Source organism: Cupressus sempervirens, chromosome 10, assembly GCF_028749045.1.
Source record: "Cupressus sempervirens isolate cs-2001-9-10 chromosome 10, ASM2874904v1, whole genome shotgun sequence".
NCBI lineage: Eukaryota > Viridiplantae > Streptophyta > Pinopsida > Cupressales > Cupressaceae > Cupressus > Cupressus sempervirens.
The window spans coordinates 414,050,514-414,064,597 of NC_143127.1; the positions used below are offsets into that span (position 1 = coordinate 414,050,514).

The following is a 14,084-nucleotide window of genomic DNA, read 5'->3' on the forward strand; positions in this document are numbered from 1 at the left end:
AATTTGCTTTTTGATCTTATTTCTCAAGCTTTTGCTTGCTTTAAATAGTGTTGTCCAAGCTATTGTTGATTCTTCTTTTGTCTTTGTTAGATTGTGGTGACTGATTAGGAAAGTACTGTACATACTTCATAAATAGTGGGGTTCGGGGCATCGCCCCGAAAAAATTTTTTTTTGGAAGTAGCCGACATGGTAGCCGACATATTATGGCCGACATATGGCCGACATGTTATAACCCTAAAGCGGTTTAATACTTGTATAAAAAGGGCTTAGGGTTGGGTATTTTTTATGTGTGGTGATACGAAATTGGTTCTTGCGGCGGTATTGAGCTGTAAGGGATTACAGATTGTAATCAGGTTGTAATCACTGGATTGTAATAAGATCGGACTTGCTGTTTGGTGGACGTAGCCCAGGGATTGGGTGAACCACGTTAAATCTTGGTGCCTTGTGTTCATTTCTGTGTGTTCTATTATTTTTGTTATTGGTTATATTTGCATGTAGTTTTTATTTCTGTCTGTGGTTTATCCTAACAGTCTTCATGCTGGGATTGTTCGTTTCAATTGGTAAGGATAGTGTTTTTTACTTCTATTGTGGTCATTCACTTGTTAAAAGTTTTCAAGGGATAGAGATGGTCTAGTGCTTTTTAGTGTTGGGGTTGTTTTGTGAACTTGGCACATTTTATTCGCTTCCTCCTCTTTAACAATTCCTATGGATGTGGAGGTGTCTTATGTAGAGGTGGAAACATACTTTGTAAATGAAGAGTTTTGTAACTTAATGTGGGCTTCATCTTTCCATGGTTTCTTGGGTGTGGGAAGGAATTGTGGTGTTCTCTTCTTCTAGCCAATCTCTTTCTCTCCCAGTTCTATAGAGGTTGACTCCTTTTACATTGAGGTGGAAAGGAGTTTTGTGGTGGGGAAGCATCCTTCAAGCGGGAAGGTGCTACAATTTTGTAAAGGATGGTATTGACACTTCTTTGCTACCTAGTGTGTCCCACTTTGTGGGTTGCTAACGTTGTGTTGTTAGTGGCTTCTTTAGGCACTTGCATTGTTAGCGGCTAATTGTGGCCTATTGCCTATTGTTATCATGGTAATACTCTAGTTACTTATTTTTTTAATGTTCCACTTATGACCTTGATTTGTTTATGCTAGTACCTTATTAAAATTTTGTTATTTTCCCAGCAGTCTCTAGATTGTATTATTGTAAAAATTGACACTCTTCTTTGACTCCTTAAAAATATTTCTGCTGCATTTATCTCATATATTATACAAACACAAAATTCAAACATAATTATAACTGATCAAAAATTAGTGCCAACTATCGAACATTTGAAGACACCTCATTATATTCATCAATTAAAATAGATCTGAAAAACTATGTTAGACTATAAACTTTCATTAAAATTGATACATATGGTCAAAGCTGGATTTTGTTGACGGTAGAGAATAACAGATCATGTGACTTCTATTAAAGATATTAATTCTCTCACGTGACGAGGGAATCGACTTGTAACCATTACTGTATTTGTCTTTATTTATACAGTTTACTGTTGCCATCGCTTTATGGTTTCCTGTTAATTCCAAATCAAACTTGTTGATCGTCCTCTGAATTTTAGCTTTGTCTCTCCCGAATACTCAAACGTTAAGACTCTGACCCGCAACAGAACACAGAAATGTTGTTTCGCCTTTACATTTCCCGCCTGCAACATTGGCAGTTAAAATATTTGCAACGCATTCCCCTGCAGGTCCGCAATCATGGTCCGAATTGCTGAGAAAATTGGGATGCTCGCCCTCTGTTGCTCACTTTCTATTCTCTTTCTCCATTGCAGCTGCATCTCGGAAGACGGCAAAATTCTTCTGCATATAAAAGAGAGCGATTGGATCGACGGAGGTGATAACTTGAGGGACTGGAATGCTTCTGACCAAAACCCCTGCGGCTGGCTTGGGATCTCTTGCAATTCTGCCAAGCTTGTCACCGCAATTAATCTCCCCGACGCCTCAATTTCAGGCAATCTGACTTGTACAATATGCCTTCTTCCAAGTCTGGAGAAGTTGATTCTCACCGGGAATGCTTTCCAGGGCTTATTTCCTGATGGACTGTTCGATTGCACGGGTTTGCAAGTGCTCGATTTGTCCGTCAATCGCTTCTTCGGAAGCCTACCCAGTCGAATCAGCGAATTCAGGCAGCTGAGGGTCTTGAATTTGGCACTAAATAGTTTCAGTGGTCCCATTCCTCCTTCCTTCGGAATGTTGCCGAACATCCAAGAGCTCTCGTTGGAAGAAAATAATTTGGCAGGCACAATCCCTGCTTTTGTCGGCAATTTGACAACCCTGACGAAATTCACTGTTGGCGATAATCCTCTCATAGGCGGTGTGATACCGGCAGAGTTCGGCAAATTGAACCGGCTACAACATTTAGAAGTGTGTAATTGTAGTCTACGAGGCGAAATTCCGAACTTTTTCAGTAATTTAACGCAGCTGGACTACTTGGATCTGTCGAAGAATCAGCTCGAGGGCAACATGCCGACCAGTTTAACTGCTCTGTCCAAGTTGAGGATTCTGTACCTTTGGAGCAACAATTTGTCTGGACCGGTTCTGTCTGACATCGACGAAATGAGAAGCCTATCCGTGTTAGATCTTTCTATTAACCGGCTAAGCGAAGAAATTCCATACAGAATCGGCAAACTTGAATCTCTGGAACTGCTGGTTTTGAATGAGAACCAGCTCATTGGAGAAATCCCTGCACAGCTCGGCAGGCTCAGGAAATTGACCACGCTACAGCTGTTTGGCAACAAGCTCAAGGGGTGGTTGCCCCAGGATTTGGGTACATATTCTGATCTTCGTTATCTCGATGTGACGGGAACTGGCTTGGAGGGCCCCCTGCCGAGAAATCTGTGCAAGGATGGGCAACTCTTTGAATTGGCGTTAGCTTCAAATAATTTCAATGGAAGTCTGCCCTCATCCTATGCAGACTGCAAAAGTTCACATTATGTCCGGCTGAATGACAACCAGCTCAGCGGTGAGATTCCTGAGGGGCTATGGAGTTCTTCTGGTCTTCGGCTGTTGATGCTTCACAATAATAAATTTGAAGGCCAGATTCCTGCGGCGATTGGACAAGCAAAGAGCCTGACTTGGTTGCAAATAAACAACAACCAGTTCAGCGGAAGCATTCCCACGGAGATTGGACAGCTGAAAAATCTACGGAGATTTATCGCGAGCAACAACGAGCTGTCGGGCTCCATTCCAAACGAGCTCGCAAAATTGACATCGATCGGTACTCTGCAGCTTGATCACAACTTTCTGTCTGGAGAAATTCCCAAGGGTTTCATGTCACTGAAGAACCTTTATGTTCTCAATCTGAGTACCAATCGTCTCACAGGTGTAATCCCTGCATCCTTGGGCGACTTGCCCAAACTGAACAGTCTGGATCTCTCAAATAATTTGCTTTCAGGCGAAATTCCCGCTGGTTTAGGACTCCTATCATTATCTGGTTTCAATGTATCCGGCAATAACCTGCACGGCCCCGTTCCTGTCGATCTAGACCTTTGGGCCTACAAAGATGCTTTTCTCAGCAATGCAGATTTATGCGGAGGTCGGACTTTGTTGCTGAAGTCGTGTTCTTCAGGCAAGATGCCATCTCGGCGATTGACTGCAGTTCTGGTATTCTCTGTGATTTTAGCAGCCATAGCACTGGGCTCCTTTTCTGTGTGTCAAATAAAAGCAAGGGGCGCGCCATCATGGCAATTGACATCTTTCCATTTGCCAGAGCTGGACGAATTGCACATCCTCCGCAACTTGTCGGAGGATAATGTTGTCGGATCCGGAGCCGCTGGAAAAGTGTACAAGGTCATTCTGCCGAGCGGGGAAGCTGTGGCGGTGAAGAAGATACGGAACACAAGCAGATCAGGGAGAAATTTTAACAAGAAAGGTGCGCAGGAAAACGATGAATTGGGGGAAGTGGAGGTGGAAAGACTGGGACTCATCCGGCACTCCAACATTTTAAAGCTTCTCTGCTGCATTTCGAGCGAAGAGTCCGATTTCAAGCTATTGGTCTACGAGTACATGCCCAAAGGGAGTCTGTTGCAGCGCTTGCAGAGTTCAAAAGGAGCACAAATGGGGTTGCCATGGCCGACACGTTACAAGATCGCAGTGGGTGCAGCCCGAGGGCTGAGTTATATGCATCACGATTGCAAATCTCCAATATTGCACAGGGATGTGAAATCCAGCAACATCTTGCTGGATGAGGATTTTGAGGCTAAAATTGCAGATTTTGGTCTGGCCAGAGATCTCGATAAGCTGGGTGCAGAGTACTCTGTTTCTGGTTATGTGGGTTCTCATGGATATATAGCCCCAGGTTTGGTTTTATCTCAATTCCCCAAATGTTAAATTGTTTATTTTTCAATTTCTTTGTCTGAACATCTAGCTCCATTAACATTAGTAGTGTGCAACTGCAGAGTATGGCCATAGAATGAAAGTGAGCGAGAAAATTGATATTTACAGCTTCGGAGTGGTGGTGTTAGAGCTGGTGAGTGGGATGAAGGCAACGAATGAGGTGCAGTACGGCGAAGGAGTGGACATTGTGGAGTGGGTCCGCAGTATGTTAAAAGGCAAGAGAGAGATGGGAGTGTTGGATTGGCAAATAGTGGAAGAGAAATGGATCAAGCAAATGCTGCTGGTGTTGCGGGTGGGTCTGGTCTGCACAAACAGGGACCCCAAAGAGCGGCCATCAATGAGGAAAGTGGTGGAGATGTTGGTGATGTGCAATCCGAACAAGGAAGAAAGGAATCAGATGCTTATTCCGGAGGAGAGGAGTGTTGGGAAGGTGGATGCTGATTTCTATGCCCCCAAGCCACTTCTTCGAAAAGACCAAGAGAAGGACTCTTCAGAGCTCCGTATTTGAGAGTAGTCCAACCCCGCAATCCAATTTCCCCATGAAGAACTGATGAAATCCATGTAATTTTCTCACCTGATCTAGATTTCGAGGTATTAAACTGAAAGGTAAATGAAGTCTGTCATGAGATGAGAATGTAAGGAAACAATGGTTAAATAAATATTTAAGAGTAGAATAATAATGATTATAAATCAATGATTTTATAAATAACATAGTGTAGGCTAATCATGCCTTACACGGTTTGGGAATTTGGAATTGATAAATGTTTGTCTCTCTCTATATATATTCATATACTTAGTTTTTGTCATGGAAAAATCTCTTCAATATAAAGCGTTATAGGTGATTTCTTATATTTATTTATATTTATAGTAATATGTATTTAAATCTATTTCTGTACAAGTATTTAGGTCTTATAACTACTTCGATAAATTATAACAATCGTTATAATTTATTAGTTTATTTTAACTGTAATATCTAATAGGTACAAAAGTGTTTTTACTTCTACCAATCAGATTTTAGATTTTTTAAGACTATTTTCATTTCCTAAAGTTTGAAATTTTTATTTTAAAAGTTCTATTTATTTCTATTTTTATAATTGATCCACAAAAGAATAGGTAAGGAGACAAGTAATAATATAAAATAATAATTAGCAAAAAATTGAAAAATTGTTGGAACTGCGAATATCATTTAATGCAAAAGTCTCTACAATATTAAATATGTATTGCTCTTTCATCCTTGTCACATTCTATGTACATGCAATTTTAGTGTATCCTTTATTCAGTTAGGGTTTTTTTTCAAGTGCTTACAAAATGGTTGTAGGGGGACTAGCAGCCTCATGTTCCACTCCAATCATTGTTGTACAACTAGGTTTAAATGAAAAGAACAAAAAAAAAAAATTGCTTGTGATTTAGGATTTATGCTTGAAGTTAAAATTGCATGACCCATGCAAACATTATGAACATGTGCAGACTTATTTCATTAACTAGTATTACCAAATTTTGCAACAACAACTTGAATGTCATTTTCCACTTTGTATGCAAGAGATCCAATAGTTGCAGAAGCTCTTTTATAATTGCTCCTCTTCTTTCTAACTCAAGTTCTGCTCCTTTTACTTTGATATTTTGTAGGCCCTCTTATCTTTGTCAAATTGAGATTGTGGTGATTATGACTTCTTGTTTCAGACCAATAAATATTTTAGAATTTAAAGATCATATTTTAGGGTTTGAAGCTTTAATTTGAGACTATAGTTTTTATGGTTTCTAGCTTTTCAACAAAAGCTCAAGGGACTATTATAAAACATGGCCATTTGGCTTAGATCATAGTAGCTTATTTCATTTGGTGCTAGATTGCATTCTCATGTTATCTTCCTCATTTTAAAAAAATTTTTGGCATGGAGATAACTGTGTACGTTCAACATCATTGGAGAAAACCTTTCATTATGTAGATCGCTTTTAGTTCATGGAGAGCATTGGAAAATATCATTCTCCCCTATATTTCAAATTGTAGCACAAGTTGCTAGCAAAGAAGTTGTTCATATTTTCAAAACCTCAATCACCCAAAAATGGTGAAATTGAATTCCTTAAACATCAACTATAGCAATTCGCGAATCGTTCCTTTTACAGATTTAGGTCACATCCAGTTGAAACTAAAGATTTTTATAATTTTGAGTCCATAACAACAAGAGTTTGAAGAAAAGAACCTAAAGAGAAATGATGCTTGTTTCTTATAGAAAGTGGGATTGGGTAAATAACTATAGGGATCTTACAACATCTTGTTTACAAGAGACTATTTTCTTTAAATTTTAAGTAGATTATTGTTCAGGGGGGAAACGACACCAATGATAACAATGCAAACAAGACTAAGAAAGTTCAAAACCTTCTCCTTGATCCATTCAATACAAGAGAAAGAAGGGCTTCCAACCATAACTCTTAGTAAGCCCTAGATTTGATTAGCAAAAATCCCAAAGAGGATAAAGGGATGCCAATACATAATCTAGAGACTCATCAAGGAAGTATGCTAACAAGGTTCTCTTTCATGCAATGTAGATAAGATATATGGAAAATATAGATCTAAAATACACACAGATAACCCAATAGAGATCTAAAAGAAAATGTATGCTAAGAGGAAAAATAAGACGTAAAGTACTCACCTTGAAATGTGTAGAGGAAGATGTATTTAAGCTCCAAAACTCACATATCTTAACTATTTTTGAATATTCGTCCACTAATCTTGGAATAAAATGATGAAAGGAATAAAACCCTAAAATCTCCTTAAAAATAGGCACTAAAGGTTTAGATCAACTTGGAAAAGGCAACATACAACCAGGTTGACATAGTCCAGTGAATTGTAACCAATTTCTTTAGAAAGCTCTCGAAGAGCAGGTTCCATATTTGTAAGCCTCCCACTGATATCATGTAAATCTATAACAAGTTTTGTTCATGTGGGTGACTATAAATGGATTTTCCTTAGTCAACCCCTCGTTTGGTCATTATCACCTTCATGAATAGTTGTTAGGAAAAATGTCATGTGTATGTGTGTATCCTAGATGTGTAGAGCTAGAATGAAAATATGCAAAGTTGCTACGAATCTACTCTGTGAGTGAAACCCTAGCATATAAGTGCAAAAAATTAGATCTAAAGTATAATGTAGAAATCATACCAAGCCCCCAAGTCTAAAGTACTCCAATTTTCTTTTGATATATTCTCCTTTGAATGATTGATGAAGAATGATGACCTCACTTTTTAGTGAAGAATAAGAAACCAACCCTTACTTTCACCTTGCAATTTCCCTAAGTTAGATTGGGGTGTCCATACATGCTTCCTCCTTGCTCCTCTCATGTACAAATGAGGGATTGAATCCCTTTTTATAGTAGACTTTTGGAATATTCATAAAATTACTTTGTAAGGGCCGATTGTACAAGTAGGATTTTACTGAAGGAATTAGACAACACCAAGCCTAGAACCATAGGAAGCTATGGGATTACTCTAACCTAGGTTGACCTAGTCTAGTCTAGGTCAACCTAGTTTGGTCTAGGTCAACCTAGGTCAACCTGTGAGGTCTTCATGTTCCAGATTCATGACTAGCACGGGTCAGAGATAAAATAGATTTTTATGGACTACCAACCAAAGATCCAATCTAGGATTTGAGGTCCTAGGAAGAGAGGATACTCATAGATTATGTCCTAATTTAGTGAATGTGTGAAAAAAAAGGGAAATCGAGGAGAATTTGTTAGGTCCTACCTTAGTTTCACCTAGGAGAAGGAGAGAAAATAAGTGAAGTATGTGCTTAAGGTGTGAATATAAAATACAAACCATCTAAAGAGGAGCTAAAAGGTCTTAAATCAAAGTATGTCCAATTTAAGATGGTACAATTATTTGAGAGTATTATTTTCTAATCTTTTAGAGGAATTTATATTATTTATTTATGTTAGAAGTTTGAATATTTTTAAGTACATTGAAGAGAAAAATTGTAAGCTATCTTACTTTACTAAAATTGGTCCACTTACAAGCATGGCTTCAATTTTGCATAAGGTCATCTTAGAAGTTACTTATTCCTCGTGTATGAGTAATGGATCACCTTCTTCATCCATTGGTCCATGACAGTTGAGTTAATTTTTTATTCCATCATTAATAGGACTTTTGTAGAGACATTTTTTTTCTATCATCCACAAGCTAGGAATGACAATGAAAACAATTTTATACCACCTATGAATAAATTCATTACAACTTTCTGTGTTTGGACCATACCCATCTTTCTTTGGGATCTATAACTTCATCAGTTACATCCAATAATCTATATAAGTATATATTTCACTTGGATATTATAAAAATGATCTAAAAAATGGTACTCAACCCTGTGCATGTTCAATCCACGAAGATGCTTAACTCTATCAACACTATATTGTTGCATTTTAGAAACAAATGAGTTTGTCAACCTAAAAATAATAATTACTAAATAATAGCCCTTAGGATATATATGCTTTAGGAGTTGACTATTTAAATGATATCTTAATTATTATGCTTTTATAATATAGGACTTCAAATTAATATTTTTTAAGTACAACGGGACTTAATGGTGTTTTACCATTCTAAGTTGAAGCTAATTTTATTTTGGAATTTCCACCAAATTTATGGTTGTATTATCTATCTAGTAGGTAATGTATGAAGAAGGTACATGTGTTAGCATAAATATAAGGAAAAATTGGCTTGTGATTGTGGATGACAATTACCACATGGTATTGGAGAGTTTAAGCTATTAAGTCAATGTATCTAGTTAACTCTTTGTCAATTAGATCAATTGTCTGAGTTTGTTATTTTATATCTCTCCAGGATTTAATTCACATTGAATCTTCAACATATGTAGTTCCATCTCATCCCTGAAATTATAATGATTTCTTATGGGTTATCACTATACCCATTTAAACTATGTTTTAAGGTAATGCTTCAAACAAGAGGGCCTTTATTTTTTATATAATCTCAGTATAATGTCTATAATTTTGTTAGATATAATTGTTCATGTTTATTTCTTATTTTTATAGTAAATATATGGATAACTCAAGAACATATATTTTGATTTGATGAGTGATCACTTTTTTATTAAGTTGATAAGATTCATCGCTTGAGAAGACTTTGGTCAGATTATTCAGACAATTTGGCACTCTTACGCCTAGAAGAGTAGGCTAACATGATTTTGGGGCAAACTATCTAGGTGAAGACATGGATGTGTGGAGTCTTTTTTGATGTCTACAACAGAGGTAGTCATCCCTTCAAAGGGTTCTCTTTTGATTTGGGTTTTCACAAGTGACTATTGCAGAGCCAACTTTGAATGGATCGGCACTACTAATACAATTTCAACTAATTGGAGGCAGAGATGCTTTATGACTCTATCATGCAAATTCATATCATGCAAAAAGGTTGAATAATATGGTCTCTTAACATTTCTTGAACAAAGCAACATGCTTCATTTGCATTGGTTAATATTTGCACATTTGTCAAGTTTGATAAAAAAGAAAAAATTCCCTAACATCTATCTTTCCTAGTGGTTATGTGTTATTATGCATGCTAATCCTTGTGCCTTGTCTATGGCATTATATTTTTATTTTCTCTTGTGAGTAGAGGTATGGTTAGATTGGGGTATAATAATTTTGTAGCAAAGCTTGTGTATTTTCTAGCATCACCATTGTTGAAACTTGTAGGTGAATGACTCGTCATAGTTTCATATCTGCTAAATTGGTATGATGCATTTTGAATCCAAGGTTTATATTTTTGTTATTTATTTTTGTAAAGATTGTTCTCTTAACACTAATGTTAAATCATAAAAACTCCCAAAATTATAGGGAGTTGTTCAAAGGATCAATGGTCAAATTCTCAAGTCAACGTGATATAAAAAGGTTTTAGATAATAAAGGAAAAAAAGATGTACAATTGTGACCAATGATGTCGAAAATCCTATCATAAGCACCAAAAGAGATATTATAACAATCCACAAAAAAGTTCTACCAACTTGTCCAAATAACATCTCAACAAGATTATGACCAACTGTCAGTTTATATCAATGAAAGATAAAGATTAGCTAAATTATGAATGCATAATCAATGATAAAAATAAATAAACATATTACCAATACCACCATGTCAAATACAAAAGAACATGTAGCATTAGGAAGTCCTCTCTAGGAGAATCTTTAAAAACTCATTCACAAAAATTATATATGCCAAGAATATTGTGGGAGTGTGTTTTCATCCTACCACTAAGCATTAATGCTCTCCCAAAATACTTCCTGACATGAAGGATACCTTGCCCAACTTGAAGCAATTTAACAAAGTAAATCTGAGAAGTAATGGAATGTGTGCAAAGATAAATCCAACCACACATAGTATTAATGTAATAAATATACGCACATCTTAAGTTCACAAGATATTATATCATTCTCATATGAATAATGGAGCTAATCTATGCTTGAATTTTATTTGAAGATCTAGATTCTATCTCAACCACAATGGAAATATAAATTTATCATTCACTTGGAACACACAATTTCTTCTTTCAAGCCAACATCAACATAGACTATTATTCACTCACTCCATGTCTTGCATGGTTTCTTCTTTCTTACAAGTTTACCCAATATTTTTCAAAAATAATGAAGATTAGAAGTAATATAGATGTGACATAATTTTGTAAGTAGTTCACGTTCTCCCAACTGAAAAACTATTCAATCATGAATTTCTCAATAAATAAATTATCCCATCATTTCCACAATATCCTCAATAAAGATGTTAACTAGTGATAAATAAATAAACATGAAATGCATCATAAGATTAAATAGTCATCTTAATAACCCTCATTAGAATATAGCTAGTTTAGCAACTAGTCATTAAAAGAATAATTAAAATAAAGTTTTCCAAATAATGATTCATATGAGCCTAACCATTAATCGATTGAAAAAAAAAATTTCCATCAAGTCTATAATTATAATATAACTAATAATATTCATTATTTCCACAACTTGAATCCTACTAAAAATTCACTTAATGATAGAATTTGAATTTAACATTAAGCCATAATGAAATTTCATTACCACAATAATACTAATTATGCATTTATAACCATGTTGTACCATCTCATATTGTAATGGCTAAATCCAAGCAAAACATTAATGATTATATAAAAAAATTCCCATTTTGAAGTGATATTAAACTACAATTTAGTTGGGTATGTGTAGGATCATGGTCAACCAAACTATGGCCTTAAGTGGTAGTGAAAAACTAGCAAATCAAGGTTATGTCAACTTGACATGTAATTTTAAAGTAGTTATGGACTTTATATCAAGAAGTTGTAAGAAAAGAATATGTAGGAAATTGAATGTAGTTTCTATACTACTAGGCCTTATCTAGAGAAAAAATTATTTGATTGGTCAAAGTTTTGGATTTTAATGCAATACTACAAAAATTTCAGGGTGAAAATAAAAAGTAGGTGTATGTCTGACCACCTTAATCAAAATCAAATGATAACAATTTTTAATATAATTATAGATATAAAAAGTAGACTGATGCCAGGATGTGACACATATTTTGGGTATTTTTATTCCAAATAAATAATTAATTATAAATTTTCTACTTTACTATTTTCAAAATTAAAAAACTCTCATGTCTAGCCACCTTAACTAGTTTTTAAAAAAATCAAAATTAGATATTTCTTTCTTTGGTTTCCTGTAATGATCCCATCTTTTAGCAGTTGACCAAGTGTGTGTGCGTTAGCCTTGTTCTACATGGTCCCGAGGGCTAACGAAGGGTTTAATGGGATCTTGGAGTGTTTTGGCCTAGTCATTTCCAGTTTGGGCCAAAACGAAGTTAATTTACTCAGTTTCAGGCATACTTACTATTTTTAGTAAGTCGGCAGGACACAGTGCAGGTCAATTTTGGTGATTGGATTCGATACTCCTCGGTGAGAGCTTTCCGATGAGCTATCACTCGCATTATTCGGAGTTTGATTGCTAATACATTTTAATGCCTGAAGTTTTATTAAAGTAACGTCTAATTTAATTGTAAAATATTAAAGTGTTACTTTAATATTTATTTTATGGTGATGTGTACCCAAGGGAGACATAAGGGGTATTTTAATATATGTTTTATATTACACATCTTTTATCCCACATTGCCCATATGAGTTGAGCGGACCCGTGGGAATAGAATAAAAGGAAGCATCTGTGGCTTCATTAGGCAGGTTGAATATGAGAAGAAATTGGTGTGTGAGTTGCAGCTTTGTTCTTGGCATTTGAGGACGTCTATCCTCTCTTGTAACATTCTAGACGTCATTCCCTTGGGGTTTGGCCTTTGGAATTCTTTCTTATTGGCTTCATTATCAGGCAGTTTAGTTGCATTTTCGGCTACAGGCAGATTTGATATTTTGCTCATATCTTCTTCACTACTTGTCCGACGCTTATGCCGCTTGGAGGGAATGGTATTATGAAGGTAGTGGACTGATTGGAGGACAAAGTATTGTAGCAGCAAGTTCGTAAGCATGGGCTGGAGTATTATGACAATATTGCTGAAGTAATTAGTGAGTTGATAAATTTGCCATGTATTTGGTTTTATGAATTCTGAAAATAACATTTTATTAGCAGCAGTTCATTTCCACTTTGCATATTGTTGTAGTTTCTTTCTTGTTTATGTTGTATGATACCAATTCCATGCACGAAACACAACAAACAAATAAACGTTTGATTTCCAGAGTTATAAGGGGTTTTAAGAAGTTGAATGCAAACTGTTTGACATAATTCCTTTCAGCAATTTGGTTTAGTTTTTTGGGACATCCAAGGGTGTCCATTACAATGTTATCAGAGCTATAAGTCCTGCCATCCTATGGAGGTCTTATAGGGAATTTGGAACAGCCGGATAGAGGGAAAAAGTAAGTAAAAAAACACAAGCTAAGCATTTATGTTTGAGTATGCAACAGGGGTCTTATAATTTTCGCGATACCGGAGCAAGACAAAATAAGATTTCAGACTTGCAAAGCAAACAGTCTAGTACATCCGTGCAGGGGGGCATTGAATTCAACCATACAGACACAGAGGAGATATTCTGTGATCAGGACAATAATATGGGTGATCGAGATGACAGGAATACAGGATTAGGCGGAGGCGGGAATGCTGGTCTAGATCAGGGGGATGTAATGTTCAGACAATTACTGGATACATTAGAGAAGGGGCAACATATGCAATAGGAGCAGAATAGGCAAATGGATATGATGTTGCAGCTTATGGCTAGACAGATGGGCATCAACATTGATGATTTCTATGTTGCTCCAGAGCAGAAGGTAGTTGATTCCTCAGGTGGGATCGAGACACGTATAGAGCCAACCAGTTATGATGTTGGTGATGTGGGCTTTTCGGCAGAGTCAGTAGAGACATGCGTGCAAAGTCAGGAGACCACATATGAAGCTTTGTCAGGGGATGATGATGTAGCAATAGTGGAATTAGGAGAATGCAAGGGAACTGTCATATCAACAACCACTTCTATGTCAGTTGAACCATCCAATGAGGAGTTTGGTAATAAGCATGCGGTTGTAGATGTGTGCTCTGATGATAGTACACTTGTTATTGCTAATGAGGTGAGCAATATAGTGACAGAGTCATATTATACTATCGATCAACAAAGTGTTAATGTTCACTCTTGGGATAGTACTATGTTCAACACGGGTGCAA

At 36.3% G+C, this 14,084-nt stretch overlaps 1 protein-coding gene across 1 annotated transcript; it reads left to right on the plus strand.

Moving 5' to 3' along the window:
* Positions 1-1,746: 1,746 nt before the first annotated feature.
* Positions 1,747-5,102, plus strand: LOC149534462 (uncharacterized). The gene is made up of 2 exons (XM_089804723.1): positions 1,747-4,347; positions 4,448-5,102. Exons 1-2 carry the CDS (start codon positions 1,749-1,751, stop codon positions 4,891-4,893), a joined length of 3,045 nt encoding a protein of 1,014 aa, XP_089660849.1. The 5' UTR covers positions 1,747-1,748; the 3' UTR covers positions 4,894-5,102.
* The last annotated feature ends 8,982 nt before the right edge of the window (positions 5,103-14,084 follow it).